The 26805-nt window shown below is 34.1% G+C and overlaps 6 protein-coding genes across 7 annotated transcripts in view; 3 read left to right on the forward strand and 3 right to left on the reverse strand.

The window, feature by feature from the left end:
- Positions 1 to 460: 460 nt before the first annotated feature.
- On the reverse strand, positions 461 to 958 carry LOC108971320. The gene is made up of 2 exons (XM_018937290.1): positions 855 to 958; positions 461 to 790 (listed from the first exon to the last, which is right to left on the reverse strand). Exon 2 carries the CDS (start codon positions 781 to 783, stop codon positions 559 to 561), a length of 225 nt encoding a protein of 74 aa, XP_018792835.1. The 5' UTR covers positions 784 to 790; positions 855 to 958; the 3' UTR covers positions 461 to 558.
- Positions 959 to 1347: 389 nt separating this feature from the next.
- LOC108971343 (zinc finger protein ZPR1) lies at positions 1348 to 3055 on the reverse strand. The gene is made up of 2 exons (XM_018937335.1): positions 2338 to 3055; positions 1348 to 2155 (listed from the first exon to the last, which is right to left on the reverse strand). The coding sequence occupies exons 1-2, from the start codon at positions 2963 to 2965 to the stop codon at positions 1410 to 1412; spliced, it is 1374 nt and encodes a 457-aa protein (XP_018792880.1). The 5' UTR covers positions 2966 to 3055; the 3' UTR covers positions 1348 to 1409.
- A 236-nt stretch (positions 3056 to 3291) lies between these two features.
- Positions 3292 to 4780, forward strand: LOC108971344 (protein FAM210A). Its single transcript, XM_018937336.1, has 4 exons — positions 3292 to 3387; positions 3453 to 3851; positions 3930 to 4075; positions 4144 to 4780. Exons 2-4 carry the CDS (start codon positions 3469 to 3471, stop codon positions 4305 to 4307), a joined length of 693 nt encoding a protein of 230 aa, XP_018792881.1. The 5' UTR covers positions 3292 to 3387; positions 3453 to 3468; the 3' UTR covers positions 4308 to 4780.
- On the forward strand, positions 4774 to 5562 carry LOC108971345 (ADP-ribosylation factor-like protein 2-binding protein). The gene is made up of 3 exons (XM_018937337.1): positions 4774 to 4915; positions 5031 to 5209; positions 5263 to 5562. Exons 1-3 carry the CDS (start codon positions 4799 to 4801, stop codon positions 5480 to 5482), a joined length of 516 nt encoding a protein of 171 aa, XP_018792882.1. The 5' UTR covers positions 4774 to 4798; the 3' UTR covers positions 5483 to 5562.
- LOC108971342 (WD repeat-containing protein 6) lies at positions 5560 to 26669 on the reverse strand. 2 transcript variants are annotated; one of them, XM_018937334.1, is made up of 7 exons: positions 10506 to 10586; positions 10354 to 10432; positions 8827 to 8913; positions 8575 to 8765; positions 8270 to 8516; positions 7914 to 8219; positions 5560 to 7858 (listed from the first exon to the last, which is right to left on the reverse strand). In XM_018937334.1, the coding sequence occupies exons 1-7, from the start codon at positions 10533 to 10535 to the stop codon at positions 5610 to 5612; spliced, it is 3189 nt and encodes a 1062-aa protein (XP_018792879.1). In that variant the 5' UTR covers positions 10536 to 10586; the 3' UTR covers positions 5560 to 5609. The 2 variants fall into 2 exon arrangements, with proteins under 2 accessions (XP_018792879.1, XP_018792878.1); XM_018937333.1 differs by lacking the exons at positions 10354 to 10432; positions 10506 to 10586 and adding an exon at positions 26642 to 26669.
- The window catches only part of LOC108971341 (pleckstrin homology-like domain family B member 1), a 39271-nt gene continuing 21932 nt past the window's right edge, over positions 9467 to 26805 (forward strand). The window contains exons 1-2 of the mRNA XM_018937329.1: positions 9467 to 9927; positions 19760 to 19799. The gene's annotated coding sequence lies outside the window, so the exon portion shown is untranslated. The remainder of the gene's footprint in view (positions 9928 to 19759; positions 19800 to 26805) is intronic.

Genomic DNA, 26805 nt, shown 5'->3' on the forward strand with positions numbered 1-26805 from the left:
TAATTGCGTAACCGTAATAGTACTAAAAGACGGAAATTTTGGTTTCAATTGGAAGGGGGTATTCTCGCATCCTCCTATATCTTTACATGTATGTAGGAATTAATGTTCTGCATCTTTTACCTTACTTTATGGTCTAAAATCAACTCTACAAAACCTGGCTAGATTTATCAAAGAATTGGAAAACTCACCAAGTTCCTTATTGATTTATAAATAATCCTTCGCAAAGAATGTCTAAGACTATGGTGTTTTCAGTTTTATGCAAAAAAAGTGAAAATATTTGATAAAAGTAACTAACTGAAGGATTATCAAAATTATCACAATATTAAGATGTGAGCTTCTATGCTTTCCTACAAAACAAAATGTTGGCATCAGTAAATAAAGTAATCACAAACAGTATACACCGACTTGATTTACAGTTCATGTAGAACTGATAATCGTTACAACAACAACAACATGGTAGTACACGGAGTATATGCATTTATTTTTGATTGCTTACAAATCTGGCTTCAAAAATTGTATTAACTTAAGAGTTCGTTACGAAGTAGGAAATCTAAATACTTAATCTTTTCGAACTTTTTCTGCACGTGGATCATCGGGACGCATTACAATATATCCCATCTTATATCGTCGGTTATCACCGTCTCTGGCATAATATCCAGCAACGCCAACCGCTGCCATTCCCAATCCTATCAGTGCTAAGACTGACCCGCCAACAATGTCTGGAATCTCGTTCCAAGCACGCTTCAGGAGGCCATAGGAATTACGCGCAGTTGAAGCAGACATGCCAAAACTGTAGAAYATAATATTATTGAATTAATGCTTTTAATTAAATAATATAATTTTTAAAAACCCACAATATTGATAACCACCAACGTTACACAACACAAATGGCAGAAATGTCACTGAACAGCTGCCAGTGGAAAAATATATGGTTGCCAACTTCATAATTCGGTAATAAAAAAAGCGAAAATTATTAACGTGTATTTACGTGAAAACAGGAAAACCAAAAATTAATCCAAGTTTCGATACTATATCTTAATAATAATAATATGTATATGAATAATTAAATAAATACTAAAGTAAAGGTGTGTTCAAGTTTATTATTCAATGAAAAAAAGTATTACGTCGAACACACGAAAAATTTGCAAATTACCCTTTATTTTAATCCTTGGATGTTGTAATTTGATAATAGAAAATAACAAATGGTATAATTAGGTAATTATTTTTATTTGTACAGAATATGTTAGGTTTGTACAATGACTTTGAGTAAATATGAAATATAATTACTTCCGTTAAACAGATCCAAAACATAAAAAAATAATTGATATAAATTTCCATATATCAATATTTTATATTTTCCACATATACGCTTTATTGTTTAAAAAATAGAATAAAAAAATAGTTTCCTGTTATTCCTGATAGTTTTCGGTTTTGATATCGTTAAGACCAAGTTCTTCATTTTGATCGAATGTGCGTTCGTATTTTACAATGACTAATTTTTCGTCTAGCTGATCATCTTCTGCCATAGATTGTACATAACTATTTCCAGCGGGATCATCCAAAACCAAAGTTGCTTTCAATTCCAAAGCCAAAATTTTTTCGAACTTATTTACAACGGCTTCCATACGTTTCTTACTTTCTTCGTCAGCAGAATCGCGAAAAAAGAAACTTTCATCTTGAAGTTGGTCTCTCATAGCTACTATAATACCTTCTATAGTGGTGAAACGACCTCCAAGAGCAGATGGACCAACTTCACAATCTAATTCCGGAATTCGAAGGCTACATGTTTCAGATTTTAGCACATCTCGAGTAAGATCTTCATTGCTTTCAACTTTGACTTCAAAGCGAATACCTGTTTCCTCAATCCCACCTCCAGATTTTACCTCATTTGTTTTACACCCACAAACTTCGCATACTGTCGCCATTATAACAACTTCTTTAAAATGTGGAATATTTGTTAGTTTCATATTCGTCTCGCAAGGCGAACCACACTGTGAACATAATGTTTGAAACTGCAAAACTTCGCCATGTAGATCATCAATACCCCAAGCGTCTTCCGCAATGGGTTTCAGTAGATGTTTCTTTTGAGTTTTCGAATTTTCCGCACTATCATTGGTTTCCTCTGCACTTGACACATCTGTTGGACAATAAATACCTGGAAATACATGTACACTTAAAAATAGGACTTTTTTTATCACTGAGATTATGAGATGTAAAATGGTTGTGTTAAAAATGGTCTATTTCATCTGAGCTAACTAAATTATACTTGAATAAAAGTATCTTACAATTAAAATGTCTATATATAGTATATATTAATGTATATGAAACGACACTGACCAAGAATTTGATCTTGCCCTTTTTCTCTTTCGAAGTGTAGAACCTTACAACCCGGATCCGATGATGGCGCAAAAGGATTCTCAATAAAACTATTTCCACTTATGTCTTCCAAGACAAGTGTAAAGTTCATTTGTTTCTCTTTTAAAGAGGTTAACTTTTTGACATACGCATCAATTTCAGCTGCAGATTCAGGATGTTTTTGTTTTCTGTTTTCTTGATCTTGAGTCAGACCTCTAATCGTTCTGTCAAGTATGCCCTCAACGGTAGTTATATCACCCTTTTGACTTTGAGAAGGTATTTCCAGTTCTACTTCAGGAATTCTTACGGATGTGTAATCCGAGCGAACTACTCGTCGGTTTAAGTCTTCAGCATTTTTAACATTAAGTTCAATACGCACACCTTTTTTCTGTATTTCTGATGCTGATTGAATTTCACTGTTTTCATAACCGCAATATTCACATTTAAAAGACATGAGTACAATCTCCTTAAAGAAAGGTATTTTAGTGAGTAGGAGACGGGTTCTCCCTGAGCGAAAGCAATTCATACATGCGGATTCTATATCCGTTGCTTCTAGATCTGGATCATCCCCGTCAATATTTCTGAATATGGGCTTCTTATCATCTGCCATATTTTAGAATATTTTTTTTTTTATGTAAAATTAATTTTCACGATTGGAATAAACAATTGAAATTACAAAATTCTTCATATATACATATGTATATAGTTAACAACGTGCTAATAGGAAAACAGTGTGGCACGTTGAAATATTTTTGGATCAGCTTAGAATATTTGGCCGAGCTATAACATTAGAAATCAAGTTAGGTATTTAATACTAAAGATATGAAGTTAAATGTAATAAAATTTCTGTTGGACATAGTTGCCTTAAAAACGTGTATTAAAACACACTGAATTCATAAAATTTATTAAACAAGCATAAAACTTTGTTAACTACAGGGTAAAATGTGAAAGATTTCAACATTGTTAATTCAAATAACAGCTGATTGCACGACATTCACCGGTCTGAGAGTTAATATAATATTTTTGGAAAATGTAAGAGAATTTGAAATATATAATGTCCTTTAAATAAATGTAAAACGACCTTTCCATATTAAAAGAAAAATAATTGACAAAATGACCACATTGAGGTTGATGACGCGTATTGGGCAAACTGTTTGGCAACAGCGTCAAGGAATGCAACTGACAGTTTTGGGTAACATTAAGTACAGAAAATGGTGCCWACTAAACTCTCACAGCACAACACAATGTATATCACTTGCACACTTCGTAAGTAGTCGCCATTCATTTAGCACAAAGAAAACTGCGGACTTAGCTGGTAAAACCGACACCAAATCATCTCCGGTTTTAGCCGACGAGGATATTTTTGGTGAGGCATCTAAACTGGGACTATTTGCGAAATTCAAATTGATGTACAAAAAATATTGGTATGTGCTTTTACCTGTTCATGTTGTTACTTCGATTGGTTGGTTTGGAGGTTTCTATTATTTGTCGAAAAGGTGAGATTGGGCATTAATGTGCATATGCATACTTATATATAGCAAGATAATTTTATTCATTAACATTTACTATTTTAGTGGCGTAGATATTCCATTGCTTCTACAACATATGCCCCTTAGTGAGAGTATAGTGGAACGTTTCCAAAACTCTAGTATGGGTCACTATGCGATAGCTTATCTTTGCTACAAAGTCGCGACTCCCCTACGTTATGCGGTCACTTTAGGTGCGTATTATGTTCAGTTGATTTCCATATAATAAATTCAGTGTAATTAAGGTAAAATTTATATGCAGGTGGTACAACCGTGTCCATAAAATATCTTGTTCAAGCCGGACATATTAAACCAATTCCTAGTAAACGAGAATTAATGCAGATGTATGAAAAAAATAAAGCCGATAGAGCTGCTGCGAAACTAGAAGAGATTGAAGAAAAGCAAAAGAAAAAGGGCAACGAATGAGGGATTCCAAAGTGATATTCACCAAAAATTAAAATACCTTAAGAGACAAATGATTACCGATTTGCAATTCAAATTTCTCAGTCCTGTTTTGACGATTAAAACAGTAAAGTATGGTGCGGAATGAACATTTTACTACTTTTTCTTATTTTAAAGAAATGTATTCATTCATGTACTAAGTTATTTTTTTTACTGTGAAAAGTACTCTTTAATTATTTTACTTGTTTCATTACTGCAGGACTAAGATTATAAGAGCAGTATATACATATTGATAAAAACAGTTTGGTGTGATTTTATGTAAATAATATTTAAAAAGATGGTGTAAAATGCCTACTTCTATTCAATAGTAACCTCAAGCTCTATAGCAACGACAAATAAAACAAATAGGGCATTTAATGTCAACAAACCGAACATAAAAATACATCTTTTGTGAAAAATAATACTTAAAAAATCGAAAATATATTTTGTTAAAGTAATATATATCTTTTATTGTAATGGAAACAACTTTATCGGATGAATCCTTGAATATTATCGGTAAATCGAAGGCTAGTCAATTTTTTGACTATGTTATTGGTCACATAGAAGACATTGTACTTGGAGAAGATTTCAAGGTTATAAATATATTAAATAGAAATTATAAAATGGAACTACTAACTCCATATTTCAAACCTATATCTTCATTACGATTTTCATACATTTTAAATAAGTCAAATTTTATTTTATTAGGCACTACATAATGATTTTCTGGAGAAGTATTGGCATTGCATTGAAAATACTGAGGAAAACAAACTAGTATATATGGATATATTTCAAGAGTATACCAATACTTTTGAGACCTTCCTAATTAAAGAACTCTGTGCTCGTATGCCTGATTTTAATATGAGCCAATTTGCGGAGGAACTAGAGTAATTCATATGGCATATTAGAAAAACAATTAATTTATTCGTGTTTAATATAGGAAAAATGAGGCATTCGATGATGTTTTAAATAGCGGCGAAATTATTGAACTTTTACACTCATTCAATAGCTTTGAGACTTTTAAGGAACTTATGCTAGACTACCGCAGCGCAAAAGAAGGTCAAATGGGGCACCTAGACTCAAATATCCTCATCACAACTTCGTATTCGACTACAAACCCGGCGATACCCACTGTAACCGAAGACAAATGTGATATATAAATTATTTCGTATTAATATTGAGTAGCCATGTTATATGTTACATATGTATATATTTTTCAGAATTCGACTAATTAATAAAATTTATGTGTGAATTTGAAAAATCGATAGTATTTCTAACAAATTTTTATTATTTCAATTTGAATATTTGAATGCCGCAACCATAAATGAAACATCGTTTGAAATGGTCTATTCGCAAACCTTTGATGTCTGATATGGGTGTATAACAAACCAGTTCTGTCGCAGGAATTCGCAAATGGATCTTGTTTACAACCTGGTCTAGGCCCGAAGTATATGCGCTAAGACCCTCGTTATCGAAAGTTAACTGTACCGCAGTTACCTGTGCTGAGTGTGCATTTTCGATGCAAAATTTATTTTTAATCTGAAATGTATTTTCGTTTTGAATTTCTAGAGAAGTATAGGAAACTGACTGGTCATCACCACCAGTAAGAATATGAAGCATATAGGTGTTAGGCTCATAATATATGTCCAAAGCATTTACTCCGCTTGCGTGATGTGGCAGTTCAATTGGTAATTCTACCAAACTCAAGTTAAACATACGTACTTTTCCATTTGTACCTGCTACTAGAATGTAAGAGTTCGCGAACGCTCGTAAATGCAGCAAACAACAGCCGCAATAGAAAGCAGCCTCGGATATAATTTTAAAAGATTCATTAACGTATAACTTCCGCAAATAACCGTCTGAACAACATAGGAAAACAAAATATTCCACTTTTTTGCCTGGATTATTAGTGTTCACTTTAACCACATCGCATGACATTATTCGAGTTTCCGGGTTGGGTCGGTAAGTTTGCGTCTTTTCGTCATCACTCTGTTCATTCTTATTTAAAGTATAACTCGTAAGTTCATGGACACGAAAATCTTTCAGGTCCAATAACGCTATGCATAGCTGCGCTCGGCCGCCGCCTGTAAAAATTAAAACAGCGTCTTGTTGCATTTGTATAGTTGTTAATGCTCTCACATTGGATATATGTGAATGCAATTCCGCACATTGCTCTAATCGACCACCGGACATTAATTTAGATATTTTTACCGTGTTATCGTCTCCGGCACTTACAACTATACTAAAAGGTACTTCAATGTGGCGTGGTTCAATTATATTCAAAATGTTACATGAACGAGTGTGCCACTGATTTCGTAACATCTTTATACTCTTAGAAAGGATATTGCACAGTTTATGCTTATGAAGTCTTACCACTTTATTTTTTATAAATAGTAGCTGCACAAACTTTCTGCTGTCTTCAGAAGTGATATCGTAATGCCAACTGCGATGTCCTCCACCGCAAGGTATTTGTACGGATATGTCATAGTCGTGAGACCATATCACGAAATGATTATCATTAAAACCCAAAAGAAATTCACTGTTTTCAATTACAGCTAATTTCTCCACCCAAGCTACAGGTACAAATGTGCGTTGATGTGATACAATCGTGTCGGACTCAATTCGTATGGAAAGTATCCGCAATGATCCATCATGGCCAGCGCTTTGAATATATATATAATCATTTTGAACTTCTTTGAGGTAAAACATCGTTGCACCTAATGATCCGTGCAGATGTCGAATAGTGTTCACACATGTGGCTTCAGCAGTTCCATAATCAATTTTAAATAGTATTGTGTTTCCCATACGATTACTAACTAACAGATAATCTTTTAATTGTTTTATTTTTATACGTAGGGCTGTTGTTGTCCATGGTTCCTTGCAGTGTGGTAGGGGAACAGCGATTTGAATCACTATGTTTTCACCTTCAAGAAGCAAACACTTTCCAGATTCATCAGATATCAAAAACGAACTATTATTTAAAAAATGGAATGAACGTATTACCCCGTCAAGTATATCGGCATCAAATAATATGTTGAACTCGTTATTTTGGCAATACTTAATAAGTGTTAATCGTTTGTAGCCACATATCGCAATGTAGTTGTCTTGTATTTCAAATACTGTGCATTTATATTTTTTATGCATATCAATGATGTGCCATGGGCCACATTCATGTATATAATTTTCCTCTTTATATTGAAGGAGGGCGTACATAAGACGATTTCTATTTGTTATACCAACTAACATGTTAGATTTAAGAAATTTTGCTTTTGCCACATATTCTGTTGGTTCTAAATCTGGAACAATCATAGTTGTTGAAAAAATCTCCGATTTCATTCTAAATACATCTTCAACATTGTATGCCAGCAAGTTTCCCGTTGATCCGACTGTATACAATGTGTGTGTATACTTGTCGTATTCGAAATTCCATATCACTGCACCGAATTGAATACGTTGTTTGAACAATAATTCAGCTTTACAGTTCCAAATACAAAAATGAGAATCTTCTCCGACAGTCACAGCCATTGGTTTCCGATCTGTGAAAAGTACGCATATACATTAAATTAAAAATAATGAAATACAATAATTCACCGAAATGGATAATTTTTCCTTGAAACACTCGTGCAACATGACCATATCCACTAGCTATTGTATTAATTTTTAATTCATCCCAAGATTCATTTGACGTCCATTCAAGTTTCCAGAAGCGTATTGACCGGTCATCTGACGTAGTGGTCAGCAAATTAGATTCATCATCAAAGTCAATAGAAAAAATTACTCCATTATGGGCTGGTTGTCTATGCTTTAGTTCCACTTGTATTTCAATGCAATCAATCTTTCGAGAAATCGTCTCAGTAATAAATGGCTTCCAAATGAGCAGTTCTCCAAAAGCATTCCCTAATTAATTTCCAATTAATAGTTTTCATTTGATAGCAATGTGCACCTACCTCCAAAAATTATCAAATCCTCATTTGTTCTGCCTCGAATATGGGAGCAATAAAGTGTGGATTTTTCATTGGAGGATGACTTCGCTGTAACTTTACAAGAATTCTTTTCTTGCGCGTTTTCTTCGTAAAGGAATCGTAGAAGCACACTGTGAGCAGTAAGAAGGACAAATTCATTTGGATTTTGAAGAAAGTGTGCATAACTTATCCAGTCAGTAAGACGAAAGTGAGAAAGTTGCCTAAAGGTGTACTATAAATAAGAAGCTACTTTCACAAAAGAACATGCGCATATTTTTTAAATATAACACCTCATATTCGTCGTAGACATACTGCATTAACATACATTCTTTTTCGCCGTGTACAATAATTCTTCCTTCATTGAAAGATGCGTTTTTCAACAACACATCAGCAATGCCATGCACTTTAGCGCGCAATTTCTGCGCAAGCACGAGGCATTTAGATGTGTTCGGCGAATGCAGGTGTAACTCATTGCCAACACCTGCAAATAAGACATTGGACCAATTTAATAAAAACAATAGTGTGTGATATATTATTTATACCTGAAAGTATTGCTCCTCCGTGCAATATTTTAATTGCTATGGAATCTGTAATTGTCAACTCGGCTTCCATTACTTCTAATTGGAAAACTATTGACAGTTGTTCTTATAATATAATTACAATTCATGTAGCAGAGTTTCATTTTGTTATATATATATAAAAATAAAGCTAAAGGCGTATACATACACTACAGATGCGATTAATTCATTTTCAACTAAAAAATAAATATATGTGTATAAACATTGCAGTAAACAAATAAAACCTTTCAATAGGAGATATTTAATGTAATCATTCAGCGTGTGCATTTACATAATATAAGTTGAGAAATTCGACGATGAAAATTAATATTTAGGTTTCAAAGACACATCAAAGTTGAGGAATAATACTATAATGAATGCGGTTATTATTAAATATTATTATATATGTTTGTTATTTATTTAATTATAATACCTACAATCATATATTACTTGGAAGGAGCTCATTGATGGACCTGTGCTGAAAAGGGACCATTGAGTGCATGGCATTAGACAATGCACTTAGCGTAATAAAAAAATACACTTCTGTGTACACAAAAGTTTCAACCCTGAGCCCATAGTTCCAGTGGAAATGGGATTTTATTCATTTGCAATTGCAAATGTAAAATGTCATCTACATCAGTGTTGTTATTTTCCGCGGCGAATAAATTTGTTCCTTTCTCGCGTGAGCCATTAAGTAGTTTTAATTACAAAAAGATATAACTTATAAACAACATTTTTTTTTGTCGTAAACTATAAAGCGGTACTGTGCGTAATAAGTCTTAAATAACTTATACTTTTGGTTATTGGCTTGGAAAGTAATAAACTTAGCTAATTTCAAAGCTGGGGAGTAAGAGCAAATACTATTGAAGAAGAGTGTAACCTGTTTCTACGCAAGTATTCGTTGGCTTAAAATGTGAAAATTTAGCCTAACTCATAGTTATTTGTACAATATGCTTTAAAACAATATATAAAACTATTGGAGTTAAGTGGGTTATTGTGCAAATCTTTGTGAATTAAAATTGGTTCTAATGGAAAAAAAAGAAAATGGAAACATATTTTTTAATTACGTCCTAGTCTGTTAAAAAGGTAAGTAAGTCATGTAATTTTTTTATACTTGTGTAGTTACTCACAAAGTTGTTTCCTTTATTATATACATACGTATGATTGATTGCACGGGCGTCTGTGTATTGTATAGATGAGATAGAACCAATAAAACATAAATTTTCATTTCGTCTCGAACAGGTTTAGTAGCGAATATTCATACTTATTGTTTACGTTGCAAAATGTATGCATACACAAGTACATGAATATGAAATGTGTTTACATTATTTTAGGGAATGGAGAGATAGTAATTTGGTACAAAAAAAGTTTTTTTTATGCACACCTATTTGTGATCTTTTTTCAGTAAGCACGACTCAACTGGTCTTCAACTGGTTTAAAAAACACAAAATAGATGAAGTAATAAAAAAGGTATGACAAAATTTGATGGGCGCTTCTTGTATTCTTACGTACCATATTGTAAGGAATACTTTGTATGTAAAAGTATAAATCCGTTTCGGTAAATTTTAGAATAGCACCCCTGGATTTCAACCTTAGAATTGGTATGTACGGATAGAGGAGATTCTCTAGATTAAGAACATATATATATATATATATATAGTTACCGCTGATTTATGTGTTTGAGATATTTGCATTTAAAGTTCAAAAATTCAACTATTTAAAATGCGTGTTTTTCCTCATTTATAATGGATTTTATGGTTATATTTTTAACTTTTATATCCACTAACACTTCACTAAACCGTTTCTATTAAATAGTGTAAAAATAACTTTTATTATTTATTTTTGTTCGTACAATAACCAAAAGGGTTGCATTCTAACTAATAATCAGTGCTACCTTACGTTCATATTTTACAGATGAACTAAGAGAAATAAAGAAAACAAATAATACCCTAATGACACTAAATATATAACACATWAGTTTTCCGCATATAATTCCTTTCTGAATTGGCGGCCTTCGGTCGCGCTTCAAAAAAATAACCCTCAGTCGGACCAACACCTGGGCGTGCTCAGTTCTTTTGCGTTGAACTCCTCTCTAGCAGTAAGGAAGTGAGAAAGTTTTGGGAGATAGGCGTTCATTTTTAAACACATCCTATTAATTAAGAGTATATAATATTTGGCTGCTGTCGAATTCAACTCTTCCTTACTGCTGTATTTATTGGACGTATGTATGTTGAATAAGATTTTAAATAAGCAAATACATATACATATATATACCATGTATGCTAGGTTAGGCCTTCACAGGCAGATACTCACGTAAATCAGAACGGATTCTGTACATAATATGCTATGTATACATATGTATATTATTCACCTTATATATATGTTTACATATTTACTAAGGTACAATAAGGAGACGTTTATGTTGAAAATAATATTCTGTGGATTCTTAAAAGAATTTCTAAACTTAAACACTTGCATACGTAGTTAGATACATGCGTATCATTTTCAAACAATTGTCATAGATGTCCATTCTCTTTCAAAAGTTCTATGAATGCATCAGCCAGAGAATGCTACTGCACTGATATACTTACATATGTATACTGAAAATGACGAAGTGATGSTTATATGTATTGTATTGTAACTTTAAAATATAATAATGTCATCATCTCAATGATGTCCGATGCAGTGTCTGTTGTACGTCAGAAAATGGAGGTGTTAAATTACATTTTTGTAATAAAGACATCATAGCTTTTCCAAACGATATAAAATTTAAAAATATTTTTAAATGGCCTGGCATACATATTTTATTATTGACTAACTAACACATGAAGTACGAAATTGAATGACAAATTTTTCCAATCCGTACAGCTATTTTTGGTCATTTTAGTAAATGCTGGTTGGTTGACCTCTTGACTATAACACAAAATATTCGAGGTGATAGGAATTTGTATACACTTGCAAATGTTGCTACAGACTATAATAGTTTTTTCACCTATCGGTTGTAGGTATCACCCAAAAATAATCCATATAGATAAATATAAATAACTTGAAATCCGGCCCTCAAAACACCATTAACCGAAAACCTATAAAGCGCGCGCTTAGCATTAAATTGAAATTGTCTTGCCACTTGTGGCACCTCCCAAAATTTGGTCAATCAGGATCAGATCTACCGATTTCGACTAAATTTAGTAGATATGGTATTCTTCTCAATTTTATATATGACAGTGTGAAAATGGGCGACATCGGATTACAACCAAGTCTACTTCCCGTAGAGCATAATTTTGAATTCCATTTGATTCTTTCACTTATGACCAAAATTTATACAAATTCAACTAGACCTGATCAAGCCCTAGGTACCGAATATGTGGACCTCAGTACCTATAGTATATTTTTGCCCAAAAATATCGGTTAATGTGAGGAAAATACAATTGAAATTAAAAGAAAATCCTTGTGCCAAAAATGGGTTCAATCGGGTTAATACTTTCCTGAGCCCCCATATATCTAATATAAAGATTTTCGATCTTCCGGTGGCTTTATACTACATATATCGGCCAATACTTGAGATATCTCAATGAAAATTACAGAGCGTGTTTTACGCTTAACAGTGTAATTTTGTGTCTAAAATAGATAAACTTCGGCGAATAATATCTAATATTACAGGGAACATTTTTTTAGTATGTGGTATTGGCAAAACTAGATAAAATCGGGTCCGTACTGTCCTAACTTCCATAGCCTACATATGTATAAGATTTTCGTTTTTCTAATAGATCTTTTTCGTTTTTAGATCTCCATATGACAATTAAGGGCGCATTTCCAATTTATTTACGCCGCCAAAAAGTTGTCTGGGGATAGTAAATACTTTGTGAACTATCATTGAAAATAATACCAATAAAATAATGCACATGTACACATACATGATATATAACAACCAAATATATGTATTATAGCCGGGTAGTAATATTAACAAGGCCTGAATTTATTCTGTTGCGCTTGTGGAAATATGTTGGTAATGTTTTGAAAACTTCTAGCAAAATTACACATATTCAATTTGTATTTTGAAAAGCTCATGGATTTTTTCGCAGTCATATCCCACATCTAAATATGTACATAGATATGTGAGCATGCATTTTCAGAGTTATAGTTTTGTAATTCTACTACTCTTTGTTATTTTACGGAATTTTTATGGCAAATGTCTTCAGCACGGAAGGTGTTAATGCTGTCAGACTATAGATGCTTAACCCAAAAAATGCATGTGCACATACAAATATAACTATAATAAAAACAAAGGAACAAAAGAATGAAAGCTACCTCTACCATAAATCTAATATGTAGAAATAAATCCAAGCATCTGTATTTATGTATATACAGTGGCTCACAGCTTATTTGGTGTGCTCTTTTATTTAAAAGAAAATGTGAAATCTTTTCCTTATTTATTTAAAAAAAATCTTAAATGTACATTCAAAGCATAGTTATTTTACATTACGAACACGTACAAAAACAATCAAAATAATTTCTTCTTGAGTATAATATATACAACAAACACAAAATACAAGGTAACTCAGGGTCGCAGCTTATTTCGTGTGAAAAATATTACCGTTATTGGCGTCGGTATACCGTTTAGTAAGAATAGGCAAATTTGATTTGAATGGTACATTAGGTAATTTTTTAGTATTATTTGCAAATTGAAAGTTTGTGGATACGGGAGCGAATTGGTGATTGCGCATTACAAAAATGCAAAAAGCGCAGAAAAAATTGCTGAAATTGTGGATTTAAGTATTTCGACCGTTCAATACATAATCCAACGCTTTGTTCGTGAAAATAGAGTGGTTGACAAAGGTCGTAATGACCCAAATAAAAWTTTCACAGACGCCGATGAAAGGTAAGTGCTCCAGACTTGACAAAAGAGGTTGAGACAGTGCTTGATAAGTCATGCAATCCTGAAACAATAAGAAGGATTCTACGTAAAGCTGATTTCCATGGTAGGACAGCTCGAAACAAACCGTTTGTTAGTGAGCGTCACAAAAAGGCCAGGTTGCGGTTTGCTGAAAGGTATATTAATAAAGACAAAACGTAATGGGAAGACGTTATTTTTGCCGACRACAGCAAATTTAACCCCTTTGGTTCCGATGGAATGTCTTTTATATGGCGTAAGCCCAACACGGAGTTAGAACCGAAGAATCTTCGTGGCACAGTTAAACATGGCAGAGGACACGTAATGGTTTAGGGCTGAATGTCATCAGCTGGTGTCGGCAACTTAGTGTTTATAGACCAAAATATGGATAAAATCATTTATTTAAATTTAGTAAAAAATAATTTGCTGCAAAGTGCTGAAAAATTGGGCATTCGAAACAGGTTTAGGTTCTACCAAGACRATGACCCGAACCACAAGTCACAATTAGTGCAAATGTGGCCTATATGGAACTGTTCCCATTTGGTAGAAACACCGGCATAATCGCCTTAAAACAGAGTTAGTGGCGGAATGGGAGAAAATATCTCCAGAATACACTAAAAAACTCTTTGGTGCCATGCAATCCCGGCTAAGTCGGTTTTAAAGCAAAAAGGTTACCCYACAAAATATTAATTTACAAAAAACTTATTTAATTCGTTAAGCACGCGAAATAAGATGTGACGTTTATTTACCTGGTATTTTGTTTTTGTTGTATATTATACTTAAGAGAAATTTATTTTGAATGTTTTTGTATGTCTTCGTAATGTAAAATAACTATTCTTTGAATGTACATTTAAGATTTTTTTAAATAAATAAGATATGAAAAATATTTATCTTTTTATTTCTAATAAAAAGGCACACGAAATAAGCTGTGAGCCACTGTAGATAGATAGATGAGGAGACATACTGATACCATACATATACACATATTTGAATCCAAAAAACACTTTTCTATGAGTTTGCATAATATCTTAAAGTTGCTTTGTCAAAATATCAAGACATTAGATTTTTTGAGTTCAAAACTTTAAAGCAAAGTCGGTGCTCTCCCCGAACATTTTGAAATCTTTATACACTTGCAACGTGTTGCTACAGAGTATAATAGTTCTGTTCACCTAACGGTTCTACGTATTACCTAAAACTAACAGAGATATATAGGGTTATATATGTATGTATATAAATGATCAGGATGTCCGTCCGGTCAAGCCGTTACTTGAATAAAAATTAGGAAATCTTAATGAAACACTGCTGTTAACTCGGCTATAACCGCGTAATTTCGCATATTTTCGGTAAAAAGCCTAAGAGTGAGGATAATAATCATGACTTTCTTTTCTAATCAAATTTTAACTTATTTATTTATATTCATAATAATAAACAAATATGTACCATTCTGACATTATTCCATTAGTGTAAATCGAAATTTCCAGATACAGCATTGTCTCCGTAAACTTCACAAATTTCATTTGTGGCTTGAATGGCATTCTACCCTTTTTATACAAAAATTTCAAAATATAGCGAATTTTTTCATTATTTTCACTCAAAATCTCACCTTTCCAACACTCTATTATGGTATGAAACAATTTGATTGATAGAACTGGAGATATACGACTGCAACGACATCTATTCACAAAGTACGAAAATAATTTTTCGACTATCCAATATCATAAAAACGAGAGTACATTCATTTTATGAATACTATATATTCGTAATTTGCACACTTCAACCAATGTTGCTAAGATATTTTGTTGCAGAGCAACAAAAAATATTTTTTCTTTCTAACTGAAAGACACGAAGCATTTTCAAGGTAATGGTTGCCTGTTTATTAGTGCATTTTTGAGCACTCAAAACATTGATTTGATGAGTCATCCACTGAATAGTTCTGACTTGACACCAAATTATTTTTTTTTATTCCCGTACGCAAAAAATAAATACAGAGGTCAACGTTTTTCGACACGTAAAGAGGCGGTTGCTGTGTTCAGAACGCATGCTTTGCAGATACCTTAATCGGATTGGATGGTCCGACAGTTGGAGAATACTTCAAAAGACAATAAAGCGATTTTTGATGACTAATATTTGTTTTTATTTTCTAAAAAATAAATACAGAGGTCAACGTTTTTCGACACGTAAAGAGGCGGTTGCTGTGTTCAGAACGCATGCTTTGCAGATACCTTAATCGGATTGGATGGTCCGACAGTTGGAGAATACTTCAAAAGACAATAAAGCGATTTTTGATGACTAATATTTGTTTTTATTTTCTAATCCCGAAATACAAAAGCAAACCTTTGTAAAAGCGAAATTTTAAGAAATAATTCAACAACAAACCCATTCAAACATTGGTATTCAAACCAAATTTATGAAATAAAGTTTCAGGTCAAGTCATACACCCATACATATTTTGTTCCGTAATTTGTCAAAGTTGAAAGGTTATCAAGAACACGTTAGAACATGTGCGAATGTGTTTTGAATATGCTCAACACACTTTATACATATTTTGTTGCAGTGTTTAAAAGAGAAAAAAGGCAAAGGTGTAAATACTCCACTTTTCAAATACGAATAAAATCTCACTGCAATGATTAAGAAACGCAAATGAAAGCTTTTTCTTTGCTCTTCATGTTCTCAAAACATTTTTTTTTTATAATTTGAATTTGATATGTAGGTGAAAATATTCCGTTGCTTACAACACAGCAAATTCGTTCCATTACATTTTATCTTGCAGGCAATAGACAAAGTTGCCCTGCACTTGTGCACCGGCTAAGAACCAACGGACACATCAATTTATACCGTGTTATTTTAGGAAGCTCATTAATACGTTAACACACATACATAATTTCATTGAACAATTGGGCATTTTACAAGTAATTATTGGGTTTTGGAGAAGTTTGCTGGCGGAGTGTGAACAAGTTATGCGCACGTGAGGAAATATGGAGAAAAATCTTGGAGCAAATCTTCAAACAATATTATTTTTAGGTTAAACAAATAACCATATATACATATGTACATATGTATGTATACTATTATATATTMAAGTTTTGTTGTTAGTGGTTATATGGTTCTTCTAATTTCACTTGTAAAATTGTAATATTAACCTAAATTAGTTAAAATAGGTGGTCGGCTGAATTGCTTGTGCAACGCAGTATGTCAATTTCACCGAACCATGACGTTCACGTCATTTGGACTTGCTTTTACAAATAATATATTTCTATTATTATAACTTACCATTTCGGTATGTATGTGCATGTGTGCACCAAGTGTTGTGTTGTGTGCATGATTTGTTTTGATTGTCATTGGGAGCTAATGCTACACCGACGCACAACGCGAGTCCCCCTTCGGGGCACATATCTCCAAATGTTTCTTTCTTCACTTTATTTCATTTCAAAATCCAACCGTTTCACATGATCTCAGATCGTCATAGAGCAGCATGTAATTTTTATTTTACTTTGCAAAGGCGCCAGTGAAGAAGACTTGACACATCAGCTGCCATACATACATAGTTTAGCAAATTTCCTCTTGCCGATAAAAATATACATACATACGAATATGCTTATATTATATACATATGTATAGGTTTACTTTGTGGAGCAAACCTGGTTCAAATGGTATATGCTGTTATTGCGCTCTTCAAGCTAAAATGTCAACATAAAAGTTGAAGGTATTTTGGTCCACTTGTAGAATGCCAAAACTTTTATTTATGTTTTTAGGGTAAAATACCCTGGAAATACGATGAAATATCAATGAGTTTTCTGTTTTCGTGCCTTCGCCTTAAAATCGAAGGAAAACTTTGTAATAGACGAAGAGACACATACCTTTTCTTTTTTCGCTACCTTGCAAACAGACAGAATGAACGCTGGTGAGGTCTCAGAAGTCTAGTTAGTCTGGAGATGGTACACTTTATGTAAATATGTGGAAGCAARAGACAGCTGGCCGCTTTGTGTTTAATGTATTGTTGAGTTTGCTTGACTGGCAGCAATGATAGTCTTCAAGTGCTCAGTTGCCACTCMAACCACACTTGACATCTCGACTTTCGGTGTTACGTTGCTGACTTGGGGCAACCCGGACTGAGTCATGCGCCATGTGCTGCACTTGGGCTGACACTTCTGGCAGTCGACATAATCGCTTCTTGTAAGCAAATTCTCACTTACTTTTATTACGACTTGTTCTTTTTCTAATGTGCGGCGTTTTCCTATCATTTAACTCAGTCTACGAAGGGCCACTCATGAGTTGCTCTAGTTGTGCTTCGAGTGGTGGAATGGATACTATATACTATATTGCACCATGTACATTTGTATTTAACGTTCGCGTTGCTTAGGGGCACATTCATTTCCTAATTTAAGTAAAAATAGTAATGGTCGGTTTTTTTAGGTTTAAAGTAGCTAAATTTTAGTCTTCAGATGCATGTGATCGTGAGAATGGGTATTCCTTAAAGTACTATCAACTTCCTAGCGGCAATCCGATTTCCTGCTGGTTTACGTCTCTACATTGAAGTACTAAATATTAAATAAGAGTGTGCGTATGTTTATGTGGACAATCCATTCTGCATCATCATTATTATTTTTGCAAGCCAACTGGCGCATCAGCAGTCTCAAGGTGCTGTGTGGTGTCAGCCCCTCCGCCTGCCATGCTTTTTCTGCAGCTTCATTTCATATTGCTACTGTTCAGTTCTTCAGAAACACTGCGCTTTCTTGGCACTTTGTGTGCAGTAACTGTACCCAGAGAACTTGTGTGATCTTTATGTACATCCGGTATACAGCTTCATAGCTCTCAAGTATGCAAAATGGGAGAAGCATTTTATATTTAGTTGGAAGCGAGACATTTCACAATTGCGAACGTTCGTAATACGCCGGAATCGACAGCAGGGTGTTTAATTACAGCGAAAATGTGGGTGGATGTCTGCACTTTTCGATCAAATCTTATGGGCCATGGCAGAAGTAAGCAGGAAGTTTGTGGATGGTGTATCCGCTTCATATCTTAAAGAAGGCCACATGCGTCTTCCAACGTGTGGAAAATTAATAAGAAAATATTCCTTATGTTTTACTGGCAACGTCAATATTTCGTCACCTTTGTCGCTTATATGTATATGTATGTGCCTACGAGAATGTGTGAAGTCCAAGAAAGTGCTATTGTACTAATAGATTTAAACTCGCACTGAATAAATCATTGCGATACCTCTTACGATGCTGGGAGAATAAGTGAAATCCGAGGGTTTTATGGTAATCGGTGTCAAAATTAGACAACCACACTTACTTTCCTACCGGGATAACACAACTTGAAATTCCATCCGATTCCTTCACTTTAAAGTATGCAAATGAAGTACCAATTAACATATCGGGATAAGACTTTGCACAAATAGTGGTTTGCAGTCTCAGTTCTAAAATTTGTCAATATCAACATAACTTTTCAAGCACCCATATACCGATTTGAATAAAATTAAATCTTTGGGCCTAAAATGGATAAAATTGGTTGAAAATTTGCCCACACCGCAAATAACTAATTTAAGGATTATGAAACATGCGGTTGACTTTACTCCCTATATGTATATTGGTGATGGTATGTGGGGTACCTTAATAAAACTCAAAGAGCAAGGTGTTTTTTATAATATTGCTTATATTCTCGAGTATACCTGCCCAATGTCAAAGGTTAATACAACAAGTTCAGACCTTTCTGTGCCACCAACATATACTGTATAATGTCCGACTTTCCAGCTGAATTTAAACCTTTTCGGTTGGTAAAAATGTGTGATATTTTAATGAAATTAGGTTGACAATTTTCTGTCGATTAGGTGACAAAAACAACCGTTAGGTGAACAGAGCCATTTGACTTTGTAGCAACATAAATTTGGCAGTAAAAAATTGTATTTTTTAAGAGTTTCCCATAAATATATTTATTAATTATTAAACAAAGTATATGACATCAACTAATTTTAATTGTAAATAGTAAATGTTTATGAGTAACGATTTCTCTTTGTTTTCATTCTAGATAATGTCAACTCTTTGATTTACTGAGAACAAAAATAAAGGTAGGCGAACCGTAAAAATAGCAACATTGGTGACAAAATATGCATTTATACATGTAGATTTATAGAATGTATTAAATTAGAGATGGCTCGAGTCCATATGCTGTCCTTTTCGAGCGGCAATTTAAATGTATACTTATGAAGTTTGCAAGTTTGCATAAAATATGGTCAACGTATCCGCTTCTAGTGCGAATTACATCGTTTGCTTGAGTTAACTTAATTGTGTATTTCTACAAACATACAATGTGCGTGACAAAAAACATTTGGTTATCAGTTGGTTGATGGGGGCCGTAACAGGTTATTAACGGTTAAATATTTGTACATATTTCACATTTAAGTGTGAGTGTTACATTTGCGCACAATAAATTAATAGGTATATACATACATAGATATATGTATATATACGTGTATGTATGTATTCGCATTGCGGTTACGTTCATTAATGTCAACAATAACCACAATTATGATACAAAAACACAAAAACCGAAATCTTGAACCAAAAGTGGCACTTCCGCTTCATTATTACTATGCTGACGTAGTTGGATTTGTGTACGAGTGCATTGTAAAGTCAACAAACGCTACCAGACTGCCTCAGTTGGAAAAGTGTCATCGTTTATTGTTTCTTGAGACTTTCCACACATATCCTATATGCATGGACAAGGGCCACACTTGAGTTGATTCCAATTGTGCGTAATTTATTTTGTATCTCTGTGTATTAATTAAGTCATGCGCACTAAATAAAGCCTGCATGCAGTTGTTTGTATAGTTAAATGTGCCACTGTGGCGAAGTCAGCGCAATCTTGTATGGAATATATTCAATTGTTGCCATTTTTAGCTTTGTTGGAGGTCGCTGCCTTAAACTTTTTCTGTTTGTAAAATATTATACGAGTTTACATATGGTATGTTAGGGCCTATGTCCAAACATAGATACGCATATTATACCCTGAATAGGGGATATTAAGTGCAAAAGAACAGCTGGTACGACGAGGAGTGCCGTGTCGCAGTGGAGAGAAAACAGGCTGCCTAACTCGCAACGTTACGATCGACCACAACACGTGCGGGAAGAAATAGGCTGAAATGCGTGAGTACGAAGAGCTTGATAAGCTGTCCGACAGGGATAATACTCGAAAATTCTACGAAAAAATGCGTCGGCTTTCAGAAGGTTTCAAGACCAGAGCATACTTTTGTAGGACCTCAAAAGGTGATCCAGTCACCGATGCTCAGAGCATACTTAAATTATGGAGGAAAYACTTCTCCAGCCTGTTGAATAGCAGTGAACGAACAACGCCAGGGGAAGAAGAACCCGATTCCAAAATCGATGACGGGATGGAGCAGACGTTCCATTGCCCGACCAGAAAGAAGTTCGAATAGCAATTACCCGCCAAAGCGGGCGGGGCCGATGGATTGTCGCCGAGCTATTCAAACACATCGGCRAAGAACTGATAAGGAGCATGCATCAGCTACTTTGTAAAATATGGTCGGACGAAAGCATGCCCAACGATTGGAATTTAAGTGTGCTATGCGCAATCCATAAAAAGGAGACCCCACTATCTCCGCCAACGACCGTAGGATAAGCCTCCTCAACATCGCATATAAGGTTCTATCGAGCTTATTGTGTGAAAGATTAAAGCCCACCGTCAGCAAACTGATTGGACCTTATCAGTGTGGCTTTAGACCTCAAATCAACAACCGACCAGATATTCACYATGCGCCAAAAAAAAGACCCGTAAAAATCGACAAACACCATTGATATCATCGGCCTCAACATCCGCGCCGTTAGTTCTGCTTGCTCCAGACTGGACAAGRAAGCAAAACAAATGGGTCTGGCAGTRAACGAGGGCAAGCGAAATATCTCCTGTCATCAAACAAACAGTCGTCGCACTCGCGACAAGGCACTCACGTCACTGTTGACAGTCATAACTTTGAAGTCGTAGATAATTTCGTCTATCTTGGAACCAGCGTAAACACCACCAACAATGTCAGCCTGGAAACCCAACGCAGTATAACTCTTACCAACAGGTGCTACTTCGGACTGAGTAGGCAATTGAGAAGCAAAGTCCTCTCTCGACGAACAAAAACTAAACTCTATAAGTCTCTCATAATTCCCGTCCTGCTATATGGTGCAGAGGCTTGGAGTATCCAATTGTCACCACGTAGAGAAACGACTGGCGCGCTGTTGTTAACTCGGCTGTAATCGTGTAAGCGGTGTCTACGCCAATTAAGAAGAAGAAGAAGGGGAAATTAAGTTTGCCAAGTTTTATTCCTCGCATCGGGTCATRCTATACCTTTTTGGAAAGCTCATTTCACGCGCTAGAAAAGAGAAAATACGGCAAAAATGCATCTCACGTCGCCAATAAAATTTGTGCAGTTTATGGACCCGATACAGTTTCCATTTCCACCGCACAACGATGGTTTCAAAATTTTCGGTCTGGTGTAGAGGTGGTCGGAGATGCGCCACGCTCCAGAAGGCCTGTCATCGAAAATTGCGATAAAATCGCTGAATTGGTCAAAAAGACCGRCATGGTAGCAGCCGTAGCACCGGTCAAGAGCTGGGCATGAGTCATCAAAAAAAATTTTATGAACAACTGAAAATTCAAAAAAAAAAAATACCACAAGACTTTTTATTATATTATAGTACTTTTATTTGCATTTCTTCATTATGCAAAGAAGGGTTACCATAAAAAATAATGTAACAWTATAATCAATCATCTAAACAACTTATACTGAGAAACCGATGCGAATTCGTATAGATAGAGAAAGCCAATTACTAAAAAAAATTTAATAACATATTTTATTAAAGAATTTGATCTTAAATTTATTGAGTTTTACGCCCGCCTTAGTGTGTTTTTCACCAAGTTTTAAGAAAACAATTTAATTACTTGAAATTTAACACTATTAATGGATGTATTTTGAGAATCTACTTCTCAAAAATATGATTTTAAAGATTTTCTTCCCTTAGTATGAGCAAAGTTTGTTGACTTTGCAGGGCGAAGTGCGTTTTGGCGCAAGACTGTCAGTCACTGCGGCAGTTAGTAGTAGCATCGTTGCGGTAGTCCCACATGCTCAGAACACCCTTCACTTAACTGACCCAAATTCACTTACTACTTTGCACATACTTATATGTATAAATGGGTGTACGTGTGTCGATGAACCTACACAAAAACGTACACACTTGTTTGCCTTCACTGCTCTTATATAGTACATATGTATGAATATGATATACAAGACTCTATTAACCATGCCCGAACTTATATTTATATGCAAATTCCCCTTTTACTTTACATTTTGCAACTCACTCTTAACTGTTAATTTATTTTCATTATGACTTCATTTATTTATTTATTGTGCTTCGTTGTTGTGTTGCTTTTGTTGCATTTTCAATTAATGTTTGAGGAATGAAGTCAGTCTTTATGTACATATATTCTCCTACAAGAGTAGAATGCATAAATTGCAACAGTGCCGTTCCTTTGCACATTTATTTGAATGCCTAAAAATGCACTGAAATGAAAATGACATCACTGCCAATCGAGAACTGATTGAGAGAATTGAAATTTTCAATTAAGGAGACAGACAGAGAGAAGTTTAAGTATATTGGCATTTGTGTTGGGTGTTTCATTAAATTGCCGCATATTTTAATAAAAAATTATTATTTTTTAATAAAAATTGCAGGTTGCGTTTCTGAAAAATTTGCACCTTGGGAGTCACTTTTTCTAATATTTCGAAACAAAATTTATATTATGAACACTTATCGCTTCTTCAATTGCAACTGCAACAGCTGAATTTGTTGCGTGCTTATTTCCACCCTTTTCCACTCGACATTTCAATCAATTTTCGTAATTCGTTTAGGAAAGTTTTCAAATTTCGGAGTCAATTTGACTTATCACTCAACGAGGAGAATTGTTGTCAACACCTTAACGTGGCCGAATCTGAAACTCCGCCCTTTTCAAGTTGTTTTCAAAGATTCGTTGGAGCTTCGCAATAACCGGCTGGCTATGTAAGGGATTCGGCGTCAGTTCTGAGTACAAAAATTCATTCAATATCCTTAAATAACGGTGCTCATTTACACTACTGTTACAGAGTTTTCTTCAAGAAGTATGGCTTAACAATATACTTTGATGAAACTGCGCACCATACAGTGACAAGATGACAGATTCGGCAAACATGTTTGCCAAAAATATAATGGTTCATCTCCTCGGAGAAGTTCGTCGAAATTCCGTCGGAATTCCCTTTGAGCGGAAATGACGGACTGAAAAGCATGGTATGCACTATCTTACTATCCCAYTTCTCGGTTTCTCAAACTTCTTTTTTTTAAAAAGTTTAACTAATATCCTGCCAAATAAAAACATAAGTCGATTAGTAAGCCACACTGTATATAAGGAATCATAGCGAAAATAACGATGAGTAATAATTAATGCGTTACATTTACATATACATTACAAAATWAAATAAACTTTCCATGAATTTTCTATATATTCAAAAGTGAGTGGTGAGAAATATCTACATAATTAGAGTAAAATTATATACATTGAAAACCTTTTATATCAATGTACTTGTGTAATCTTAATAACCTTCCGTTCTTCAAAAGTATGGTGCATTTTTAACTTTTTAGTAAAAGAATTCAATACATGGTTTTGTGTGCATCTGAAATTTGGCGGTAATCTATGTATGTATATACAATATGTTAATTTTTCGGGGTTTAAATACAAATTAATCAGCTTAAAGCTAAATATGCGGTGTGAATGAACGACCTTTCAGCTAAAGTTGCACATTAACATGTGTGTATGCATGTATGTATAAATATGTGTGAGGTGTAAACTCTTCGAGTATGATTATCAGTCTGCTACTTCATCGATAATATTAAAAAAATATCCTTTAATATATTATTTTAAACACTTATATATATTTTAGTCCCTGGCATTTAGTTGTGCTACTTCAAAGTAAATTGTCTTATCATCAGCAAATAAGGAACCACTCTTTACTACCTGTTGCAGACGCTTAAGAACTCGTTTCTGAAATATACGCTATTTAATTGAATTGGTGGCTCGATCGTCAGGCTTGCTTCTTTGTGCATGTAGATCAAGTTCGCTTTTCACTTTCGTTTTATTTTTTTAACACATGAGAGCTATTCAGTTAGCGCTCCTATGCGATCATACAATTGTTATTGAATTTAATAATTTTGAAAAAGATCATTCAACTATTTTGATGCGGTAAAGCCTAGTTAGCCCAATTAATATTATGTACGTACATACATACATACAATGTACATATGTATGTATATCATGTGCAAATGTCGCTATTTCGGTCATATTCTTAAGTTGAGCAGTGTGATCTGCAGTGAGGCATCAAGAGAGTCAGGAAATGTACGAAGTTACTAGTAGATTTAGATTTGCATATAAATTACAGAGCAATTATATTGCCCCAATGATTTTGCTTCATAATTCAACTATAGTTTTTATGTTATATTTTTGATTGATTTTTATGCTAACTCTTTAAATTCGTTATATTATATATGTAATATAATATAATATTAAACWTAAGTTCGTGTCAACTAAAATTATATTAAAATCATCTTCAATTGAGTGATACGTATGTGATATTTATTCGAATGAAGAGGCTGAATTTTATACATAGATCGTGTTAATCTGGAAAACGTCAAACAGAGGATCGAAATTCTTTATATATTTGAAAACGTATTTTCAAGGAATTTTTAAAAATACAACTCACATTAACCGACTTATTCTTCATAATGTTTGTTGGGAAAACGAAAATCATTATAGGTAGTATATGAGAGTTAGAGGTAGTATCGACCCGTTTTTATCTATTTTTGCCAATACCACCTACTATTGCCATGCCACATACTAATAAAATATTCCGTGGGCTTCATTTCGTCCGATTGTATCCACCTACCACTTTTAGTCGGATTTGAGTAATTTCTGGTCATAAGATGACATATGTGCTTCAAATGCATTATTCCKGTAAAGATGTATCTCGTTTAATTAATTGCTTTGTTTACCGAAAAATGAAAGAATCAAATGGAGTTTAAAATTGTAGTCCGATTTCACCTATTTTGTCACGTACTGAATTTAGTTGAAATCGATCGGCCGGGCTCCGAGATATATGTTTTCAACGTTCAAAGTGGGCGGTGCCACGCTCTACGTACAATTTTTACCCTGGATCCCATAAAGCCCTCATACCATCCGGAGTGTAAAATTGTATGTATCTGACGAATTTAGCGTTTTTTGGACGTGGCAGTGGCCCGATTACGGCCATTTATAAACTCGTCCTCTTTTCTTTTGGCCAAGGATCCCGTTTTCCAAGTTTACTTTAGATATCTCAATTTTACTCAAGTTATCGCCTTCACAGACAGACAGACGGACAAACAGAAACTCAGATTTCAACTCGTCTCATCATCCTGATAATTTATATACATATATATAACCTTACATCTAACTCTATTAATTTTAGGTGATACAAACGACCGTTAGGTGAATAAACTAGTATACCTTATCTCAAAATAGTTCTCACAATATTGCAATTTCAAATAAGTGAAAGCTTATCTAATATTCGGTTGCACCCAAATGTAATGATAATAAAGTTRGCGAAACTTTATTCGCAACAATCTGATTTACCAAGAATTCATAAATTATTTGCATTGTTTAGTGTTTCAGTGCCAAAATATGTCTCTATTCTAGGGTGCCATGATTACCTATAAATACATTCAGCTACAAAACTATTTAGTCTAACAGTCAGTGGACGGCAGACTGTATGTATTTCACCAAACATGATAATACATATATCCGTTTTTTGTTGTTTTAATATTCGATTTCATGCTTATTGTGACTCACCTGAATTAGTCATTAAGAATATAGAAGGCAAGACCACTTCTGGATTGTAAATTATTTTTCGTTTCGCAGCTTTTTTAAAAAAAATTATTTTTCGTTTAAAGAGTAGCTTAAGTCGAATCATCTTGAGAGTAGCTCAAGTCAAAGTGTAGTTTTTGTTTTTACGC

This window comes from Bactrocera latifrons, unplaced genomic scaffold, assembly GCF_001853355.1.
Source record: "Bactrocera latifrons isolate USDA-ARS-PBARC rearing strain unplaced genomic scaffold, ASM185335v1 scaffold_34, whole genome shotgun sequence".
Lineage (NCBI taxonomy): Eukaryota > Metazoa > Arthropoda > Insecta > Diptera > Tephritidae > Bactrocera > Bactrocera latifrons.